The sequence below is a fragment of the Peromyscus maniculatus genome, chromosome 2, assembly GCF_049852395.1.
Source record: "Peromyscus maniculatus bairdii isolate BWxNUB_F1_BW_parent chromosome 2, HU_Pman_BW_mat_3.1, whole genome shotgun sequence".
Taxonomy (NCBI): Eukaryota; Metazoa; Chordata; class Mammalia; order Rodentia; family Cricetidae; genus Peromyscus; species Peromyscus maniculatus.
Genome location: NC_134853.1, coordinates 133,401,126 through 133,425,322, shown reverse-complemented (window position 1 = coordinate 133,425,322; position 24,197 = coordinate 133,401,126). Strand labels below are relative to the sequence as shown.

The following is a 24,197-nucleotide window of genomic DNA, read 5'->3' as shown; positions in this document are numbered from 1 at the left end:
TCTTACTATCAGACATCATGGTGGATGACATAAGAGGGAACAGAGCAGATATTGAAGTATCAAAGAGGGAAATTCCTGCTATACTAGCCTGGAAGATTTCTTTTTCTAAAACTTTCATAAGAAAATGCACAGATGATTATAGGAGGCTTAGAAACCTGAGTGGATTTTTGTTAAGTGGATTGTCCTGTTCACTAATTTCAACATTTTAATTTATTTATAAGTTGACATTCTACTCTAAGGAAATAATTTTTCTTTTCCCACTTATTTTTCTTCTGTTTATTAAATCTATTTGTTTATATCAATTTGAACTCATGACTACTTTATTTAACAGATATAATCCATTGTTTTGACATTTATTTCAAAACTCAGATTGTACCCTAATTTAGACAGAGTGAACCTCAACCCATATCTCTCTCTTATTCTTATTTCATACTCTTCTTTTCATACTTGGGCCCTGGTGTTAGTGGTTTTTCCAAAAATATGTGGGCCATTGAGTGTAAAGGTATTTTGAGAACATTTGGGTGTTAAATGTGTAGTAATACTGAAATGTGTTGTTCCTAGGCTCGCTCAACAGATGTAACTATGTATCTATCTATCACCTATTGTCTATCTATCTGTCTATTATCTATCTATCTATCTATCTATCTATCTATCTATCTATCTATCTATCTATCTATCTATCTATCTATCATCTTATATCTATCTGTATACCTAGATATTCATGTTGATTTCATATATACTTATACATATTGAAATCAATGACTTCATCAGTTGCTTTAATTCTAATTCAATGGCACAGAATTTATCTTTCTTTTGTATGTGTACCTTCTTTCTCAAATTATGAAGGACACTGGCTCCTCTTATACCTCCAAATATCTGTTTAGTCCTTGTGTATGTAACCAAAATTCTGATATCCAAACCATTTACTGTGATGCCATCTAATCCCCAGATCACCAAGTGCTTGTCTCTTGGTGGCTATTCTTCCTTTGGCTCCGTCATCTTTGTCAAGTGCATGTTACTGAAACACTGTTGTTGCCTTTCCTCATTGCTCTGTTGTTCTCTATTACTAAAACTCTTCATCCAATTGCACTGAATCATAATCCTTAGAAAATTTGAAAATTAGCTTTTATCTGTACCATCCCACATGTTTGATATTGTCAGTCATTTCAAGGTTAGCTGTTCTAACTCCTGCACCTAAGGCTGAGGGAATACTGCCGAAGAGAGGGCAGAAAGATTGTAAGAGCCAGAGGACCAAGGAGTTTGCTGTGAGACTGTGTCTCCTAGTATTGTCAGAAGCCACACCCATTGAATTTCATCAATATGACTGCCTAAGCATGAACTGGACAACAACATTAGATATGCCAAAGTGGTTGGGGGAAAGACGATGAGGCCTTTGCAAAAAACTTTGATGCCTATGCAAAAAACTATAGGCATCAAAGGAATGTTGAAAGTAGGAGAAATAATCTTATTCGTCAGAATATATATGTATATACACATGCATACATACATATTTCTATTGATCTATATTTATCTCTCTTTCTATTTGTCTATCATCTGTCTCTCTGTTCTGTCTGTCTGTCTGTCTGTAACAACAAGTAATGAAAATAGAAGCCATGGATTTGAAAGGGAGAAAAGAGAGGTATGTAGAAGTATCTGGAGGGAGGAAAGAGAAGAGAGAAATGATTTAATTATGTTATAATTTCAAAATAAAATTAAAAAATAAATTAAAAATATTAGCTCTTTGTAGATGTTACCAACCGTCTTATTAAATAAGAAACACAGAACCAATGTAAAAGAGAAAGTCAAGAGGTCAGAGCTCAGAGCTAAAATCTTACCCTTCCTCCTGTGGTGTTCCCAGCTCCCCGAAAGAGAGCTATTTCCTGTGTGTATGTCTTTAAATAGTCTTTCTGTTCTGCCTTCTCATTGGTTGTAAACCCAAACACGTGACTGCCTCGTCACTGCCTATAACAGCCCTCTAGGTCTTACAGGCATATGTTTCCAGTGCTGGCTGTATCCTTGAACACACAGAGATCTATGGGATTAAAGGTGTGCGCCACCACTGCCACGCTCTTGCTATGGCTCTAATAGCTCTGACCCCCAGGCAACTTTATTTATTAACATACAATTAAAATCATATTTCAGTACAAATAGAATACCACCATAGCTCTTTAGTGTATGATTATATATACATTCTGTAGTTTTTCTTTGTATTTCCTTGGTGACTGACAATCATATTTATATGTCTCATTTTTCACTGACAATTCTTCATTCATAAAGTTATTATTAAAAAATTTTACCAGTGATTTGTAGCTGGACTTTCTTGTCAGGCTTTCTTTGGACCATCAACTCTCAAACAATGACATGGAGACTTATTATTAAATTATTAATTATGAAATCTTAACCTTTAGCTTAGGCTTGTTCCCAACTAGCTCTTATAACTTAAATTAATCCATTTCTATTAATCTCTGTTCTGCCCCATGTCTTTTTACCTCTCCTTTATTCTGTATGTCTGACTTGCTCCACTTAATCCCTACCTCTAATGTTCTTCCCCATCACACTATTTCCTCCCTCTGCCTGGAAGTCATGCCTATCCTCTCCTGCCTAGCTATCGGCCATTCAGTTTTTTTTTTTTGTTGTTGTTATTAAACCAATCACAATGACACATCTTCACACAATGTACAAATATCCCACAATAGTGATTAATATTTTGTCTATTATTAAATTGTATTCTACGTATATATGTGTACATACATATAATATATATGTCTATAAAAACCCTATGGCCACATACATATTGTTAATATTCTCTTCCACATGCCTATTCTTTTTTCTCTTTTTATTAAGAGATTTTCTATTCGTTTTACATATCAACCACAAATTCCCCTGTCTTCCCTCCTCCCCCCAGCCTCCTCCCCTATAACCCACTCTTCATTCCAACCTCCTCCAAGGCAAGGTCTCCCCTGGGGAGTCAGCCCAGCCTGGTACATTCAGTTGAGGCAGGTCCAATCCCCTCCTCCCTGCACCAAGGCTGAACAAAGTGTCTCAGCATAGACACTAGGTTCCAAAAAGCCAGCTCATGCACTAAGGACAGGTCCCAGTCTCACTGCCTGGGGGCCCCCTAAACAGTTCAAGCTATAAACAACTGTCTCACTTATCCAGAGGGCCTAGTACAGTTCCATGGGGGCTCCTCAGCTATTGGTTCACAGTTCATGTGTTTCCACTAGTTTGACTAGTTGTCTCTGTATTTTTTCCATTCATGGTCTCTTGCTCATATAATTTCTCCTCTTTCTTGTCGATTGAACTCCTGGAGCTCCACCATTCTCTGCATCTGCGCCTATTCTTTTTAAAACATTGAATAAAATCTATTTCTTAAATATACATAGGAAATCATGTGAATTTATCTTAGCATTAATTTTCATTGATAATTTTTATTTTATTATTTTCATCTTTGTTAATGTCTTATTTTCTAATTGTTTTCTTAAAGACTGTATAGTTATTCATTTTATATTTTATAATTGTAACACATATAAAATTAGTTTTATTTCTATATTATCAAGGTCAAAGTTAATTTTTCATTTTAAGTATTTTTGCATTTTGTTTTCTACTACTCATAGTATTTTGAATGTTTATTAGTGAGAAATAATCATTTTTAGTACCTTAAATTCTTCTTAAGCTTCACAAAATTTAGTTTATTGTTTTTATGAATTTATAGAAGATGAACATTATAATCTGCAACCATAATTGTGGATTAGTATATTTGTTTTTAGTCTGGGTATTTTTTTGCTCCACATCTTTTGAATCTGAATAGGAGCAGACACATTTATTATATTGTGCTGGATTTTTATCATTGTTCAATTTTTCTCAATTTCAGTTGATATTTTTTGTATTAAAGTCTTTATTGACATTAACATAATAATGTAGCAATACATTTTCCATTTACATAAAAAGTTTCCATTTTTTCTTTAAACTTTTCTGTGTATAATTAATATTTTTAATTCTTATCTCATTTCAATTTGACTTATTTTCTTAAATGTTATCATGTGTATACATTTTATATGGCACTATATTACATGAATACATTTTCATAAAAGAATATATTGTACATTGGGCATTTTCTCCACTTTCCATTTCTTCCCCCATTTCTCCTTCTATCCCATTAGTCTGTTTTGTTCCCTTAGGGAATTTTACTTCTATTTTCATGTCATATATACATACATGATTTTATGTATTTATCTGGAATTTAGGAACCACAAATGGAGACAATATATAATGTTTGTCTTTTTGAGACTGGCATAAATTTGCTTAATATGATTATCTCCAGTTGCATCCATTTTTTCTACAAAGAATATGGCTTTATTCTTCTTTGTGGCTGAGAAACCTTATTCTCTATACACAGTACATTTTCTTTATCCAGTCCTGTGCTATTGTATATCCCTGGCTGTTTCCATAATTTAGGTATTGTGAATAGTGTTGCAATCAATGTTAATATATAGTTACCTTTGTGTTATGTTGAGGCTGAGTCCTACCAGTAAATTCCTATGAGTGTGTAACTAGGTCATATGATAGAGCTACTTCTAGCCTTCTGAGAAACTTGTATATTTATTCCACAGTAGCCAGAGTATTTTACATCCCCACCTGTAGTGGATAAATGATTTTTATCTCCATGTTCTTACCAACATTTGCTCATACTTTTTTCTTAGTGACTGCCATTCTGACAAGGGTGAGATGGAATCTCAATGAAGTTTTAGTTTTAGTTTGTGTCTCTCTGATTGACAGGGTTTAGTTATGCAGCCAAGGCAAGTCTGTAGCCCAGCATGTGTCCCTGGCTGGGCTGACAATCTCTAGCCTCCTTCCTCAGCCCTCTGAGTGCTGAACTCATGGACATGTATCATCATACCAGGCGTAGTTGGTAATTTTTGTCTTGGTGTCTTACTTTGTGCCTTGTTTTGTGCTTATTGAGTATCTTAGTAGTCTATTTCATTTTAGTAGTGTATTTAATTTACATTATTCTTTACATTTATTTATTTATGTGTGCATGTACACACACATTCTCCTACACATGTTCATGCCATTCTGTGTCTGTGGAGGTCAGAGAACAACTTGAGGGAGTCTGTTCTCTCCTTCTTCCATGTGGATCCCTGGGATTGAACTTTTGTCATCAGGCTTTGCTGAGCAGCTTTACCCTCTAAGCTTTCTCATTTTGCCCATACATTTATAGTAAGAACTATCTGTAGATTTACAATATTCAACTTTGTCAATTTCTAACTTAAAATAATATGATTAATTGTGTAACATATAAGATGAAATACATAGTGATAGTTTTCCGCCCCATTCTTGAAGTTACTGTAAAGATAAATTTTACTTTTGCATGTGATGTCCATCCCTGCCTGTTACCTTCCTTTAGGTGATCAAAAGTAAACTGCCCTTTAAATATCCTTGGAGATATATGTACATCCCTGACTTTCCTGAGTTCTGGGATTAAAGGTGTTCAACACCATGCCTGACTACAAATATATTATTTATAGAAATTCACTCCTTTAATCTAGATTTTGATTTACTACTATTGTTTTATTTTATTCTGTGATCTGTATTTTAAGCTTTTGGTAGAGTACATCTGCAAGCCAAGAATTCCCTCTTCTTCTGTTTTTTGAAGATGTGCTCATTTGTCCTGTATATTTTTCAAATTTCACACTTTTGATTTTTTTGGAAGATCTATTGCTCTCTATTTCAGTTTATACTTAAATACTGAAGTAATAGTTATGGTCATGATAATTATTCTGAAGCTAAAATGAGTTTTCTCTGGGAGAGCATATTTTAATTTCAAATATATGTAAAATTTCTCATTAAGTCAGAACACAACTCACAATCTGAGCAGAAGTGTTCACATTTAAATTCAACACAGTGGTAAAATAAACATTTAGTATTAAAGTCACCTTTGCAAACAAATCTTTCATTTAAGTAGATGGATTATAACTGTTTCAAAAGGAAAGAGTACACATGTTTTTCTTTTCCTATGAAGTCTTGACCAGAATTAATTAGTGAAGTACAAGATAACTATATTATGACATAAAGCATGCTCTACTCATGGAAACCATTTGTTAAGAGATTAGGATACAGATATGACCCAGTGTGAGAGTAATGAGAGAAAAGAGCTCACCATGGAGCAGGAAGCTATTTTTAAATAATAAAAAAATGATTGATTTATTTATGTGCATATGTGTCTGTGTTTGTGTATGCTATGCTGATGCCAATACTTTCATAAGCCAGAAGAGGGAGTTGGGTTCCCTGAGCTGGAGTTGTGAGCAGGTGGTTATGAGCACTAGATATGGATTATAGGAACTGAACTCCCATCTTCTGGAAGAGCAGCAAATGCTCTGAACCACCGGGTTATCTTTTCAGCCCCAGAAGGTCATTGTAACTACTTCCTTGAAACCAGTGTTTACTGAAGACTGCCTTTTCTACTAGATAAACAGCTCCAATTGTATAATGCTAGAACATGTGAGGAAATTAAAAGGGAATGGGGTACTTTTTATAAACTCTTAATATATTGGCATCTAACCATGCTGGTAAGGTATGGAAGGACTTCATTTTTATTCTTTGAAGAAATTGAATTATTTTGTTCTTATTGTTTGAGACAGGCATTCACTACATAGCCCAGGCTGCTTTGGAATTCACTATGTAGCCCAGGACGAGCTCATACTCATAGCAATTCTCCTTCCTCAATCTTCCACTCTAGGATTGCATGTGTGAGTCACCCTATTCAGCTTACAGCTCAACACCCTCCCCCTCTTCTGCTCTCATCTTCCCGCTCTGTGCATATTTCAGGTATGTTCCATGATCTGGTTCATACTTCTGGCTTGAAATATAAAGTCAGCTAAATAAATGTCAGCAATTTTAAACTTGTTCATTCTCTTGTACTTTTTTCTCACAAATTCAGCTTTTATGCCCCCTTTCTGTCAAATACTGGATCCTTCACCAATGTTCCATGAGGAAGAAACAAAAGCAAAACAAATGAAAAACTGAAATCAGAATCACTAAATGTTATCAAGGAGGGAAACAAAATAAAATCAAGAGCCATCAGCAAGAGTACAGCCAAAAAAAAGTGAAAAGAAACTGAAGATTCCTAAAAAACTATGTTGAAGCTCTTATATCAGCAAAATACTCCTTCATGGAGTGGAACAGAAGCAGATCTTTTTCCTGCTAAGGTACTAGAAATACACATTCTTTTTGAGTGTTGTGGAAAGGCAAATGTGTCTGTAATGGTAATTCTAATCAGTTTCTACAGAGTGACTCAGGAACACATTTGTGGATTTGGGAGATGATATACACTGTAATTCTTTGATTGAGATAGTGGACACTCTAGAAAAAAGTGAACACAGAAGTACAAGACAAAAGTGAATAAATCTTCTCTTATATGTTAGAAACATTTACATGGAATCAAATTTCAGTGCAGTCACTCTGCTTTGATGAAGCTTTGCTTCAGCTCCTGACCTCAACTGCTTGACCAGTCTCCTGTGAGGATACTTAGAAGGTGTCTTCTTGAACAGCAAATCTACTTTTAGTGATGGAGCTACTCTTTATAGTGTCTTCTTGGGATTGATAACTAATGGCTATCTTTGGAGAAAGTCTTAACCTTTCCTTGTATACCCTTTGTATGTGTGTGACTGCTTCTCTGTTTTCACACTCAAGACTCCATAGTGGTATTTTATCACCTCTGACATTAACAAGAGCATCACATACATCATCACTAGAGTCATCAGAAGATTCTCTAATAAGGCACAGCATAGTCTAGCCCCAAGTGACCAAACTCACTTCATCTCTGTGTTTGTTTCTCATTTTCCAACATAGGCATTTAATTACTAGATAGCTAGATAAGGTTGTATAGAGTCCCAAAGTCTTCCACAGTATCAAAATTAGAGATCAGTTGAAGGCTTGCTTGCTGAGTTTTTATTTTTTATCATATTTTAATTTATTTAAATATTTAATATGGTGTAACTTTCTGATTAGATTCTGTTTTTTTTCCTCTTCAGTAAATGGGGAATTAGAGACAGGCGTGATTCCACAGTTATCTTTGATGTCATCTGGTTATATGTGTTAAGATTTATTTCCTTTTCTTTCAAATAATTCTGAGATTAAGCTGCTCTATTGCTCTTAATATTCTGACTGCATGGGACTGAAGAGAGAGCTCAGTGCTTAAGCGCACTTGCTGTTCTTCCAGAGGACCCATGTTCAATTCCCAGCACACATGGTGGATCACAACTGTCTGTAGCTACAGTCCCAGTGAATGTAACCCCCTCTTCTGGCCCAAAAAGGCACTGTAATCATGAGGTACACAGACACACATACAAGCAAAACACTCATACATATAAAATAAAAATGAAGGTTAAAATATTTTGATAGCATTATGTAAGAATTTTATTGACTATATAATTTAATACAAAGATAATTTGTATCTGTGAACTGAATAGTATTATGCTATCTGTAACTACTATATACCACACTCAGTGGTACCAATATAATATCTTTAAACTCTGAAAAGATCTAATGCATTTTTAATTTTATTGAAGGTGGAAGAATACTAGATTATGCTCATTAATATTAAGCAGTTTTCTTATTGCCTTCTATGTACACTGTCATATTCTCTATATTTATTTAATTCCTTCTTTCTTTTACAGTATTTATGTGACATTGATACCTTTATTTCTCATGGTGCTAGATAAAATATTTAGTTCTCCATAATTAAAGACTAAGATTTCAAAGATTTTTTCTTATACAAATGATGTTTATAATATTTTTAAGACATGCTTTAAAAACTTTATCAAGAAAAGGAAGGTCCCGTAGTTTCTACTTTCAAAGACTCAGAACATAGTCCACAGCATTTCCCTGTGTTACATCATTATGACACCTTTGGGGATTTTTTCACCATAGCCATTTTAAACTACCCAGATCATATAATAAATGACAATATTGCTTCATGTTTTATTTTCAGGGAGAGTCAAGTCAACCTAAAACCCATACTTACTTGAACATTATTGGTGGAACCCTAATATTAAAGATGAGCTTAAACAAACAATCCTACATAGGGGTGGGGTGCCGCCTTCAGCTTTCTCTTGAAATGGAATGTACATGTCAGAGTGGAAAAATAAGCTGCTGGGTGCATCCGTTCCCCAGAGTTCTCACAGAAAGCCCTACTGACTGTCATCTGTCCATAGCACATCTCATAGTGACTGTTTTAATAAAAGGGACACAGCTGATTGATACTCAGATACCCCATGTAATCAGATGATATTCTTTCTACACTGGCTGTCTTTATTTATATGTCCTCTACTTTCTTTAGTGAAGGATGTGGGAAACTTTAAAGTAGCTTTAAAATGAACCAACGTGGTCATTGCTCATTTGCTTGGTCATATGTTCTGCACAGTATACTTCTCTTTATTCTTGACTTCAGAGTCATTTTATTCTGTCAAGATATTTTTGTTTTTACTTCCCTTTAATTCCTTTGCTATTTTTAAGTATTTAAGCAAAGAAATATACATTGTAGATCTTTATTACATCAGACAGTATATTTCTTTTAACTTTAATTAGCTGAAAATTAGTAAAGAGAAACAAATAGAAGAGTACTGAGGAACACCATGGCAAATGCACACTATTCATCATTTTGAGCACCTGATAATAATGAAGAATGTTATTTTAATAATAATGAAGAATGTAATTATTTTATTTTAAAGTATAGCTAACATAAATGTAAGCTAATTGCTGCATTTCACAGGGAGTAGAAGCCAAGATTGTCCTCAGTAACTAGGATAATTTTAAAAGATCATGACATATAACTTTGCTGGTTCTAAACACATGAATGTGTATGCTTGAAAATCAAGAGATTATATGATCCAGAGGAAGAAAAATCAATATGTTGAAGAGACACCTCCATTCAATGTTCATGCATCACTGTTCACAAGTTGACAAAAAATGGAAACCACCTATACATCCACTGAGGGTTGATAAATGAGGAAATATGGCATATATATGTACTGAAATAGATTCCATCCTTTTTAAAAGCAGGAAATCCCAGCATTTGTGATGACTCTCATGAACCTGGATGACATGTTAAGTGAAATAATTCAAACACAGAGCAACATATATGATATTTCTTATACATATAATGTATAAAATTTGAACTTATATAGACAGAATATCTAATAGTGTTTGCTAGATTCTAGTCATGTGGGTTGGACCATACTGGGCAAAGTAGAAACAAAGTTTCAGTCAGGATGAGTAAGTTCTGGAATCTGTTGCATAGCATGGTGACTATACTGAATAACAGTGTATAGAGTACTTGACAGTTTCTAAGACAATAGATTTTAAATGTTCTTATCACCCACACAAAGGTAAATATTTTAGCTGATAGATATCTTAATAATTTGGCTATAGAAATCACTTCATAACATCAGGATGTATCAGAACACTGTATTGCATACCATTACTCTCTCTCTCTATATATATATATATAGTCAGTAACTCCTCAATAAATAAAAATGAAAAATGAATACATTAATGGAGTTGTACCAAACATTTTCTTTTGCTATTTTACTCATAACCTAATACATTTGTTCTTGTTCTAATTTCATAAAATGTGTCATTATAAAATAATCTAATGCCTCTATGGACTTATCATTCACATTCATATTATTGATTTATATGGGTCATATTTACATATGATGTGAAGTGGTGATTGTGTGTCTCCGGTCTTCTGAGGGAATTACTTAGACTGACTTTATTCTGGAGTAATTGTCTAGGTTGGCTTTGGTTCCACACATGCACAATGTAATTAGGTTTCTGTGTCTGACTTGTTTTGTGAAATATAATGTCTTCCAATTCTATCCATTTAGCTACAAATGACAGGATTTCATTCTTCTTTATGGATGAATAATGCTCCCTTCAGTGAAGTTAATCTCCCGAAGGCATGGAGCCAAGTGCAAAACAAGATAGGATGCTAGGAGAGATTGCCTCAGAGGTTGGCAGCAGTCATTAAGACTTCCTTGCAAGGGGAATTTTCTCACAAGACAGAATTTCGGAATGGTCTCTTGTTGTGTTTCTCTGTGTTGTCATGATTCTTATGCCCCAAAATTGATACCATGATCACAATTTCATTTTCCAGGTGTGATGGAGCCTGCAGCTTCGTGTTTAGCTGGATTCTTCATGGCCTTTCTTCTCTTACAGATCACCATACTCACCGAAGGTAGAGACACCCTCCTTATTTCATTGACTAAATTTGTTCTTTGACAATTCCATACATGCTTACAAGGCATTCTGCATACTCCTCCCCAACCCTCTCTTATTCCTCTTTCACTCTTGTCATCTCCTCTTTTCCTGACATGTCCCCTCCTCAGAATCGTGCTTTTTGATTTGTTTTGTAACCCACTGATTTTAATAAGGATTGTTTGTGTGGCCACAAGTTTGGGACTATCTGTTGTGTTATGGTGGGATCACATAGCAGAAGAAAATGACTGTTTCTGCCTTAAAATCCACCAGTAGCCAATAGTTCAGCATGGAGGAGTAGAGCCATTACTCTTGGGAATGAAAATACTTATACATGAAATACTTATATATCCATGTATTCTTTTTGATAATTTCAAATGAACTATGTACAAGTTTTGCAAATTGCTTTTAAAATATGAGTTTTAAGTAATTTTGTATGAATGTTTTGCTATTCTTTTTACAGTTTTGGAGAATTTCATCTTGTGATCACTTAAAACCACTTTACTTGTGTTCTACTATATAGATCTACTGAACTATTTATACTGCACCATTAAAGAATAATGAAAGATATGTTAAAGAAACATACACCATTAAAATAAGAATGGAAGATTTATTATTATTTCAAGATATTATATACAAATTCAATGTTACCAATTTAAATTATGACATATAAAACTTCACATATGTATAAATATGTGTATGAAAATTTTAGTATTGATCTATCAAGTCACATGCAATTCTGCATCATCCCTTGTAATTTAGTTATACTTTCTTGAATGATTGAGCTTTTTAGAGAGTACTGACACCTTTGTGTGTACATAGAATAGATCCTTCTACTTTGGTGTGGCCGTTACAGGAGCACAATACATAGCATTCCCTTCTGTAGTGAGGTTTCTAAATGGGCAGGTGATACACTCAGTTCATGAAGAGCTTCCATAGATCCTACATGCCTCCAAAATGCTCACTGTTTCTTTTCTCTCTTCTTGTATTCTCCTGGATGTGATAGATTGACCAAACATCATCTTTACCTTCTTGGGTTGAGAATTCTGATCATCAATCATCACCTTAAATTATTTAATTCCTTCCCCCAGTAATTGTTACAGAAGCAGATATATTGAGCATCTCTCTGCACCTAGCTGTTTCCCCATTTTGATCCTCCAGCTGATGCTTATTTTGTAAGGGTTTTAATTAATTATGGGAAATAGTTTTTCAGTTTATCAACTTTTTGAGTTTGTCTTCAGCAGGGACGTTGTTTCAGTTTTCACATAATTCTCCCTTACCACATTACTTAGAGTTTTGACAGCAAGAACTCTAAATGTATTAATATATTAATTTTTAAAATTTGTTTTAAAAACTATGTTTATTTGTTATTTGCATAGAGGTCTAACTTTCTAAAGAATTTGATTCAGTGTCTATGCTCAAAATATGGTGATGTAAATGCCAAAGTAGCTAGTGTAGAGATGGGAATACCTAGTTGAATTTGGTTTTGTCTTGGATTTATTGTTTATCTATTTGTATTGAGATATATGTACACGCAGTAAAGTACATTAAGTGTACAACTCAGTGAAGTTTTGCTTATAGGGACATTCATGAATCCATTCTTCAGCTCTAGATACTGAACATTTGTAGCATCCCAAAATGTTGTCTTAACCTTTCCTAGTCAATACTATTCTCTTCTTGCCAAAGTGACCATTGTTCTAACTTTCATTGCCATTAATCATAAATGTTACTGTATTATTTCATTTATAACAATCTCTATAACAGCCAACATTATTCACCATTAATCATTTATGATGACAGGAGTTTGTTCTTTTGGATATGTTTTCAGTATTAGCATTTGAATTTGTTTGTATTATTTTTGTTGCTTTGTGTTTTAGGGTTATTAGGATTAATACTGTCATTAATAATTCTTAAAACAATGTAAACATCTACTAAAAATTTCTGGGCTGTGAACAAAGGTATATGTATAACTTTAGTTGATACTGACACTTTTCCATATAAATAGAGTCCTCTGTCTTATGATCTGTGGCAATGTCAGTCCTTGTCCTGCTTCTTCAACATTGTAATAGGGATTAATTATATTTTAATGAGGATTTGCTTTGCATTTCTCTGATGGCTGATGATGTTGGACATCCTTTAACATACTTTTTTGGTCACTAGGGCATCTCTTTAAATTAAATACATCCCTACTGTTTTCCTATGTTAGAAAATTAGTTTGAATTTTTTTATAAAATCAGCACCTGCTATCTATTTTAAACACATTTCCTTTCTAAGATACAGTATAGCTATCTTCTAGTCTGTGGCTTTTTCTTTTTGTTCATATTCTGATGTACAGAAATTACTAAATTTCATGAAGTCTGATTCATCAGCTTTTCTCTGATTGTGTTTTTGTCTCTTATCAGCTTGTGTTTACATAGAAGTATTGCTTTTGCCCTAATTGTGTCTACCCACATATGGGACACAGGTAGCATCCATTTGAGAATGAGCACTTCCACAAACTTTTCATCTCTTGAATCCACACCCAATCATAACACCATCTTTCTCCTCTTCCTAGCTATGAGCTTGGATATACAGATTAACATTCAGGTTCCAGATGCAGAAGGGATACTGGTGGAGTGTACTTCAGGAAGGTTGATCCCACCTGTTGAGATGACATGGAGAGACAGCAAGGGGAATATAATTCCACATTCATCAAAACTTGACTCTCAGGATGGGTTATTGTACTTGAAGAGCAGTATTCTTCTGAAGAACAGAACACATGGTCCTGTTACTTGTTCCATTTACAATGTAACTACTAATCAAGAGAAAAAAAGAAGCATTGTCCTACCAGGTATGTTCTTATGCCTTGGTTCTATCAAAGATGAATTGTTTTAATCAAGGATTCAAATTGAGGAGAGAATTAAGTGAAATAATAAATGTGAAGTTATATTACAAGTTACAAAGTGCTGTAGAGCTGAGCTATTTGAGTTGCTGGAAATCAGAAAAATCCTGGATGCTATGAACAATGTTTTAAAGAAAGTTATTGGGGCTGGAGAGAAGTCTCAGAGATTAAGAGAACTTGTTCCCTATGAGGGCCTGTTTGGTTCCTAGCACTCATACTGGATGGCTCACAATCATCTGTAACTCTAGATCAAGGGGATCCAGTGCCCTCTTCTGGACACCACATGCTCCTGCAGGCATGTGCACATGCACACTCACAGACATCCACTCTCACTCATACATAGAAAATAAATCTTAGAGAAGCTATTGAAATAATTGGACAATAATCTCTCATTCTCTGTTGTATGTTAAGGATTCAAAAGCTGTGACTTCCACATAAATTTCTAGATTCCTATTTCTAGTTTGGGCCCTTGAATATTGTTTATCCTTTAAAATTATCATTTTGTCTCATCTGGAAAATAGCATATATAACTTCTGAGGTAAAAGGAAGATTAGAATCTTTCTGTATGTGCCTTTGTAGATAATAGGAGTCAAGGCAACAGGGGAAAGGACATATTATAAATACAAAAACAATGCACCAGGAAGCATGAAAGAGATGGCAGGGGGGCTGAAAGGCTAGGAACAAGAAGATTACACAGAGCGAACCAGGAAATGGCCTCCAGTCCTCAGTCCTATTCCAGATTCTGGAGGGAGAAGTAAAGACAAAGCTTCAACCACAATCAAGCCTGGCAGCCTTATGACAGCCTGGCGATCCTTGCCATTGAATATGCCTGTAGTTCTCATGAGTCCAATTGCAGGGCATTTGATGTATAGTGACTCCTCTTGCATGACAAGACAGTATTGGTGAAAAAAATCCATTTTCTGCTCTCTGTCTCAGAGCAGTGTACATGGAGTCTGAGCTAGCAGTTCTACCCTTCCTGTTTTAGCCTCCATGGTGTTTGCCTTATCAGTGGCCCAGAAACCAAGGAGCAAGGCAACCTTGGAATAAACCATCTGAAATCATCAGCCAAAAGAACACATTCCTCCTAAACCTTTTGAAAAACATTTTGTTAGAGTGATAAAAGTTTCTAATACAACATGTAAATAAAGAGGCAGGATTATAAAACTCAATTATCCATGCAAGAGTGCTGTTGAAGAAGGAAATGTATGCTTAATAGCCCCACTTGATTCTGTACTTTTTACTGTATATGTAGATGAAGGCTGTTAGTTAATGAAACTAGACTCAGAGGAAAAAAACAAGATTTGGAAGTTGTTGGTCCCATAATAGGACAGGAATAGATGAAAGAAGTTTTTTTTTTACCTTGTTAGCAAGGGAAGGCAAGATGGATAAGCAGTTGGAAAACCTTTGGACATTAGTTCAGTTCTTGGGACCCATATGGTGGAAGGAGAGAACCTGATACTAAAATTGTTTCCAAAGTCTGTGCCAAGGAACCACTTAAAATAGCTAAGTTAATAGGAAAAATAGAAAAGATAGACTTATTCAATGGGGCTACTTTGGGGAAAGGGGCAAAGAGATCCAGTGATTTCCCAAGTCCATCTTCAGGAACCCTAAGTGAGATTAAGGTTTAAGGAGATAACTAAGGATATGTTCATTCAGTTTTGGTGAGTCTCTTTGTGTGAGGGTTCCTGGTATGTAATTTGTACCCTGCAAAATGAATAGCTTGCAGATTGTCCCATGTACAGTGTTTGGACTTTAATATGAGCTACTGTGCACAAAATTTCCAGTTGTGCAATTTCTTCCATGCTAATAAGAACCCTGCAAATAAGAGCAGACCCTTCTGGCTAAAATAAGCCCCAGGTAAAATCTAAGAATCCTGGTCAAGGTATGGTACCACCACAACTGACTCATTATTTTTTGGGTTTCAGTTTTATCCTACAAGGGAGTCTGATGAGTTGCTAGGTCTGTGTGAAATATCTATTCAGGAGGGACAAGTTTCCCCTTGTACTATAGCCTTTTCCTTCTCCCAGTATGAGATCCCTGTGAAAATTCTCATTTCTTTGGGGGCACATTGTTTCAATAGTCTGAGAGTCAGATTGAGAGACACAAATGTCTCCAGAATATAAGGATATTTGGGAGAAAAAGGTGATTGACTGTCTTAACCACAAGTGAATCCTGTTAACTTCAATAAAGACCAGCAGGGCATAATATGCCATGGGTATAATAGTAGCATGAATATTATGGGGAAAATCAACCACTTTCTAATTGGATTTAAAGCTTGCTCCACAGGAAGAAACATATACCTGGTATTTGTAAATCATATAGGCCCCAGGATTAAAACTACTATTATTTTGCTAAATGAATAGAGTGTCAAATTGCTTTTTAATTTGGAATCTTTCTACCCAGAGATTAGTGCAGCTTTGAGATCATTTCAGGGAAGTTTTTGTGCATTGGATATTGGTTAACCACAGGAACTCACAATTGGTCAAAATGTAAAGAATAGGTGTTTTTGGAGTGCTCAACCACAAATGGTGCATCCAAGTCAAATAGTGTTACTCAAATATTTGAGGATTGGTAGACATAAACAGTGCACTGGAATCTGAACTAGACAGGGAGAAAAGAGTGAACCTAGCACTCTGCATGCTGGTCCTGGTACTCTCAGGCCCTACTCAAGTAACCCACTTTGCAGAAAAGGGGCTGCAGAAAACAAGCAATCCACTACACTATATCTCAGGGATTTCTCTCTCTTCCTCCTTTCCAGCAATAAACCACATGTGAAGGAAAGATAGGTCCAGATACTGAGAAATTAACTTATTACAATCCTCAGGTCCTACTCTTGGCCACCATGAATGGAGCTCTGACCATCATGATGTTCACAGTCAGAATTCCCTTCTGCCAAAACTTCTCAGAGTTTCCATATCTGACCCCCCTCCTCTTCACAGCTGCCTCAGTGGCCCTCTTCCTACCAGGCACTGTGGCAAGTGTCCCTAGACTTCCTGAGTATTTAATCATCCTTCTCTTCAGGTGTTTAGATTATCTCACTTTCAAATAATAACCTACTCTTAAGATGGTCAAGAAAGAACAATTGGAAGTGGGACATGGGCAAGATATATCCTTCAAAAGCATGTCTCTTTTTAACTATTTTATCTACTCAATCCCATTGAGTAACATTTTTGCCATTTTCAAAAAATCCCATCAAATTATGAATCCATCAACGGATTAATCCACTGACAAAGTAAGAGTCCTCGTGATCCAGACACTTCCCAGTGATTGGATCTGCCAAGTGAGGACTAAGCCTCAGTTGTGAATCTTTTCATTGGAAATGTATATCCAATTCATAACACCAAGTCCTTCTATTCTCTTTCAGATGTCCTCTTCAAACCAGAGTATATGTCATTGATGTCAAACAGACCTTCATGTCCTGTACTATATTTGATTTTTATACTTGTTTTATATTGTCTCAGAGGAATACTTGTTTTTTATCTCAAATGGAAAACATGTGAATTCATGAGAGGTAAAATGTTTCAAAACTATTTCTTCTTCAAGCACAATACTCAAATGTAATACATACAAAATTATTTACCCCAGAACTGTAATGTATCCCAATACTCTTTGTCAAAGAGAGTCTCAAAATCTCCAGAGATCCTCAGGCTAAGCTGCCACCCTTCCTCCTTGTGTGGTTCTTAAGGGATAGCATGCAGCTATCATCACAATTGCTTGCAAGGTCTCAGGATTCCTTCAGAGCTATCGTTACTAATTTCTGTTCACTTTTGGTGTTTGTGGAATCTGTATCATAATAGACTTTTTCTCTTTCATAGGTACTTGTCAGATTTCAGAGTTATTGCTGAAAATTTCTAGGCTTTCTTACATTGTTAGAAAGAGAAAGAGAAACATACAGCAACAAATAACTGGGTTATTCATCTTTCCTAATATTTTCCCAAGTGTTCCTATGTTCTCATGAGACTAGCCTGAGCACTATATACATTAGGGGTGATCTTAATTAAAGGGAGCTAAGACAGATGGTATAGAAGGTACAGGATATGTTTTGAACAGCCTCTTGCAGTGCTGGGCATCAGGACATGATGAGTAAGATTCAAAATGAGTAAGAGAAGACACAGGCTAATGACAGGAAAGAACGGAAAGGTTTCCTTTCATTTATCTAACTGACAGTGTCCTCACATTACCATTTTATCAATCTTTTACATGTTATACCTATAAAACATTCAGATAAGCCAGCATGCTCTAGGTCTGTCACCAGGTAGGTTACATTCTACACAATGTGGAGGAGAATAGGAAGGGAGTTCTTCATTCTAGCCTTTATTTGCCCAAAGTCCAAACGACCATAAAATTTTAGCTTCAGAAACTTTACACTTCATAAGAGAAAAGAACTTTTGTATATCCTAGGTTATTATGGATGAAGGATGATATTAACTAGGGGAGTTTAGAGATCATTTCATCTAACTCAAAGGATGAAGTTCATTTGAGAGTTACTGTGAAAATGGGACTTAACTTCATTAAGAAAAGCATGAATACACATGATACAATGTGGGCAGTCATGTACACAATGCATAAAGACATCTAACATCCTGAATGTATATTCATAATATGACGGGGAATAGAATCAATAGCTTGTAATCAATATCTTACTAATTTTTCCAAACAACCTCATGAAGTTCTACTTATTATTTCTAGATTAACAAGTTATTAAGGACCCAAGTTTTAGGTAAATTTTTTAAGCTAAATAAATCAATAAATGTAGATCATAAATTGAAATGAAAGTATTTCAAATCCTAGACACTTTGCTCCAACCATGATACTCTTTATTAAGATGTGGACTAGCAAAACTTTCCTTGCATACTTTCAATAGTGGAGTGGCTACTTCTTCACTAGTGAAATTAACTTATTCATTCATTTATTCAACATTAGTATATTGGATAGTTCTTAAATATTAAGAGCTATTATAGATATTGATAATAAAATAAAAGAGTGAACAAGAGCTTATTTTGAATAAGAAAACTTTTTTTCCTTAATGTTCTTGTTGGTAATTTCTGATATTTATGATAAAATATAGTTTAAAAAAACACCAGCCAAAAAATAAAACAAGAAAACACATATACACATAAAGTGAACAAAGACAGTATTCAACACAAACCAAAACAAACAGGCACCAACCAAACATAAATTTTTTAGATCTTTTCACCATTAGTGTTCATAGTTATTGGTTTATTTCATGGTATGGTTCAGAATAACTCAGCTATCTTGCTATTTACTTTCTTCTCTAAATGTTCAGCCGATCAATCATTTTTCTAATATCTAGCTCACTATATGGTTTGGTAAGCAGCAGCAATCTGCTGTGAAGCAATCTTTCTCATGCTGTGGTGAGCTTCCTAGAACATACACAGAAGCTCAAACTAAGAAGGGATGAATGGCCAAGCAGCAAGGATGCTACAGAGATATTATTGGGTGCATGGAAGTCATTACAATGGCAGAAGTCTTGGCTTCCAAGGCAGCTTCTCCCCCTTTTAGCTAGTTTTGAGTTTCACAGAAACCCTACTCTATTAATCCTACAACCTTTGTGCACTTAAGCATTGAGACAAGGCTATAGTGAACAGGGTCCCACAACATCAAAATTATATTTTCAGGCTAATTACATGCTGTACACTCACAAGAAAAGCAGGAAGATATTTATTGTTTAATTTTATTTTTAAGCCTGCTCTGTCTTCATGCTAAGTGGCCATTAATCTTAGCTTCACCCAATTCTAAGTTCTATCTCCACTAAAGATTCCTAACTGTTACCCTAACCCTAACCCTAACCCTAAAAATCTTGCTTATGAGGCTTTAGCCCTAATATAGGTTAAATAAACAAATGGATACAGCACTGAGACCTTCAAGAAACTACCTATATTCAGCATTTCTCTTGCTATTCCAGTGCATTCCCAAAGTCCTAGCCTCCTAAATCTTTTTTTTTAATTTTATAATTTAATTTAATTTTACATATCAGCCACGGATTCCCCTGTCCTCCCCTCTCCCCCCCCTTGCCTTCCCCTGAGCCTACTCCCTATTCCCATCTCCTCCAGGGCAAGAACTCCCCTGAGGATTCAGCTCAGCCTGGTAGATTCAGTCTAGGCAGGTCCAATCCCCTCCCAGGTTGAGCAAAGCATCCCAGTATAGGCTCCAGGTTCCAAACAGCCAGCTCATGCACTAAGGACAGGTCCTGGTCCCACTACCTGGGGGCCTTCCAAACAGATCAAGCTAATCAACTGTCTCATTTATCCAGAGGGACTGATACAATTGGTGGCTCCTCAGCTATTGGTTCATAGTTCATGTGTTTCCATTAGTTTGGCTATTTGTCCCTGTGCTTTTTCCAGTCATGGTCTCCACAATTCTCTCTCCTATAATCCCTCCTCTTTCTTGCCAATTGGACTCCTGGGGCTCCACCTGGGGCCTGGCCGTGGATCTCTGCATCCGCTTCCACCAGTCACTGGATGAGATTTCTAGCAGGACCTTTAGGGTGTTTGGCCATCCTAACAGCAGAATAGGTCAGTTCGGGCTTTCTCTCGACCACTGCCAGTAGTCTATTGTGGAGGTAACTTTGTGGATTTCTGGGGACCTCTCTAGCACTTTGCTTCCTCCTATTCTCATGTGGTCTTCATTTATCATGGTCTCTCATTCCTTGTTCTCCCTCTCTGTTCTTGATCCTCCAGAGGTTGTTTTATTGTACAGGATTCTTTTGGCTATCCTGGGTTTTTTGTTTTTCCATATTAAGTTGAGTATTATTTTTTCCAGGTCTGTGAAGAATTGTGTTGGTATTTTGATGGGGATTGTATTGAATCTGTAGATTGCTTTTGGTAAGATAGGCATTTTTACTATGTTAATTCTGCCTATCCATGAGCATGGGAGATCTTTCCATTTTCTGACATCTTCAAATTCTTTTTTTCAGGGACTTAAAGTTCTTGTCATATAAGTCCTATACTTGCTTAGTTAGAGTTACCACAAGGTATTTTAGATCATTTGTGGCTATTGTAAACGGTAATGTATCTCTGATTTCCTTCTCAGCCTGTTTGTCAATTGTATATAGGGGGGGCTACTGATTTTTTTTTAGTTGATCTTGTATCCTGCTATGTTGCTGAAGGTGTTTATAAGCTGTATCAGTTCCTTGGTTGAATTTTTGGGGTCACTCATGTATACTATCCTGTCATCTGCAAATAGGGAAAGCTTGACTTCTTCTTCTCCAATTTGTATCCCCTTAATCTCCTTATGTTGTCTTATTGCTCTGGCTAGAACTTGAAGTACTATCTTGAATAAGCATGGAGAGAGCAGACAGCCTTGCCTTGTTCCTGATTTTAGTGGGATCGCTTTGAGTTTCTCTCCATTTAATTTGATGTTGGCTTTTGGCTTGCTGTAAATTGCCATTATTATGTTTATGTATGTTCCCTGTATTCCTGATAGCTCCAAGACCTTTATCATTAAGGGGTGTTGGATTTTGTCAAATGCCTTTTCTGCATCTAGTGAGATGATCATGTGGTTTTTTTCTTTGAGTTTGTTTATATGGTATATTACATTGACAGACTTTCATATGTTGAACCACCCTTGCATCCCTGGGATGAAGCCTACTTGATCATGGTGGATAATTGTTTTGATGTGTTCTTGGAGTCTGTTTACCAGTATTTTATTGGGTATTTTTGCATCAATGTTCATGAGGGAGATCGGTCTGTAGTTCTCTTTCTTTGTTGCATCCTTGTTTGGTTTAGGAATCAGGGTAATTGTAGCCTCATAAAAGAAGTTTGATAATGTTCCTTCTGTTTCTATTGTGTGGAACAATTTAAAGAGTATTGGTATTAACTCTTCTTTGAAGATCTGGTGGAATTCTGCACTAAAACCATCTGGTCCTGGGCCTTTTTTGGTTAGGAGACTTTTAATGACTGCTTCTATTTCCATAGGGGTTATTGGATTATTTAAATAGTTTATCTCATCTTGATTTAACTTAGGTATGTGGTACCTATCCAGAAAATTATCCATTTCTTTTAGATTTACCAGTTTTGTGGAGTAGAAGTTTTTGAACTATGACTTGATGATTCTCTGGATTTCCTCATTGTCTCTTATGTCCCCTTTTCATTTCTGATTTTGTTGATTTGGATTCTCTGTGTCTTTTGGTTAGTTTGGATAAGGGCTTGTCTATCTTGTTGATTTTCTCAAAGAACCAACTCTTTGTTTCATTATTTTTTTTTGTATTGTTCTCTTTGTTTCTATTTTATTGATTTCAGCTCTCAATTTGATAATTTCCTGGCGTCTATTCTTCCTGGGAGACTTGGCTTCTTCTTGTTCTAGAGCTTTCAGGTGTGCTGTTAAGTCACTAGTGTGAGATTTCTTCATCTTCTTTATGTGGGCATTTAGTGCTATGAATTTCCCTCTTAGCACTGCTTTCATAGCATCCCATAATTTTGGGTATGTGGTGTATTTAGTTTCATTGATCTCTAGGAAGTCTTTAATTTCTTTCTTTACTTCTTCCTTAACTCATTGTTGATTCAGTTGAACATTATTCAGTTTCCATGAGAATGTAGGTTTTCTGTAATTTTTGTTGTTGTTGAAATCTAACTTTAAACCATGGTGGTCTGATAGAACACAGGAGGTTATTCCATTTTTTTTGTATCTGTTGAGATTTGCTTTTGTGGCCAAGTATGTGGTCGATATTAGAGAAGGTTCCATGGGGTGCTGAGAAGAAGGTCTATTCTTTTTCGTTAGGATGGAGTGTTCTGTAGATATCAATTAAGTCCATTTGTGTTATAACATCAGTTAAGTCCCTTATTTCTCTGTTAAGTTTCAATTTGGGAGATCTGTCCAGTGGTGAAAGTGGGGTGTTAAAGTCTCTCACTATTAATGTGTGGGGTTTTATATGTGATTTAAGCTTTAGTAATGTTTCTTTTATATATGTGGGTTCCCTTGTGTTTATGGCATAAATGTTCAGAATTGAAACTTCATCTTGGTGGAACTTTCCTGTGATGAGTATGTAATGCCCTTCTTTATCTTTTTTGATTGGTTTTAGTTTGAAGTTTATTTTGCTGGATATTAGGATGGCTACACCTGCTTGCTTCTTTTTTTAAATTTTATTTTATAATTTAATTTAATTTAATTTTACATATCAGCCACAGATTCCCTTGTTTTTTCCCTTCCCAACCCCCTTGCCTTCTCCCCAGTCCAACACCCCCATTCCCATCTCGTCCTTTGGACTCCCCAGAGGATTGAGTTCAACTTGGTAGATTCAGTCCAGGCAGGCCCAGTCCCCTCCTACCAGGATGAGCCAAGTCTTCCTACATAAGCCCCAGATTCCAAACAGCCAGCACATGCACTGAGGACAGGTCCTAGTCTCACTGCCTGGATGCCTCCCAAACAGATCAAGCTAATCAACTGTCTCACTTAACACCATTTGATTGGAAAGTCTTTTCCCAGCCTTTTATTCTTAGGTAGTGTCTATCTTTGAATTTGAGGTGTGTTTCTTGTATGCAGCAGAAAGATGGGTCCTGCTTTCATATCCATTCTGTTAGCCTGTGTCTTTTTATAGGTGAATTAAGTCCATTGATATTAAAGGATATTAATGACCAGTGATTGTTCATTCCTGTTATTTTTTTTGGTGGTAGTGTGTGTGTGTGTACTTCTCTTCTTTGTGGTTTACTGCTGTGGTTTTATCTATTGCCTGTGTTTTCAAGGGTGTAGCTGACTTCCTTAAGTTGGAATTTTCCTTCTCGTGCTTTCTGTAGGGCTGGGTTTGTGGATAAGTATTGTTTAAATCTGGCTTTGTCTTGGAATATCTTGTTCGTCTATGATGATTGAAAGTTTTGCTGGGTATATTAGTCTAGGCTGGCATCCATGGTCTCTTAGTGTCTGCATTACATCTGTCCAAGTCCTTCTGGTTCAGTGTCTCCATTGAGAAATCGAGTGTTATTCTGATTGGTTTGCCTTTATAAGTCACTTGGCCTTTTTCCTTGGCTACTCTTAATATTCTTTCTTATTCTGTATGTTTAGTTGTTTAATTATTATGTGGCAAGGGGACTTTTTTGGGGGGTTA

The 24,197-nt window shown here is 35.7% G+C and overlaps 1 protein-coding gene across 4 annotated transcripts in view; it reads left to right on the top strand.

The window, feature by feature from the left end:
* Nucleotides 1-24,197, top strand: part of LOC102912596 (selection and upkeep of intraepithelial T-cells protein 10-like) — a 212,581-nt gene that overhangs the window by 165,920 nt on the left and 22,464 nt on the right. For 3 of the 4 annotated variants that reach the window (XM_076564793.1, XM_076564794.1, XM_076564792.1), the window contains 3 exons: nucleotides 11,156-11,236; nucleotides 13,811-14,086; nucleotides 17,502-17,648. In XM_076564793.1, coding sequence (XP_076420908.1) covers nucleotides 11,156-11,236; nucleotides 13,811-14,086; nucleotides 17,502-17,648 — 504 coding nt within the window. Of the gene's footprint in view, nucleotides 1-6,948; nucleotides 7,206-11,155; nucleotides 11,237-13,810; nucleotides 14,087-17,501; nucleotides 17,649-24,197 lie in introns of those variants that run through there. The other variant, XM_076564795.1, reaches the window with a different exon arrangement.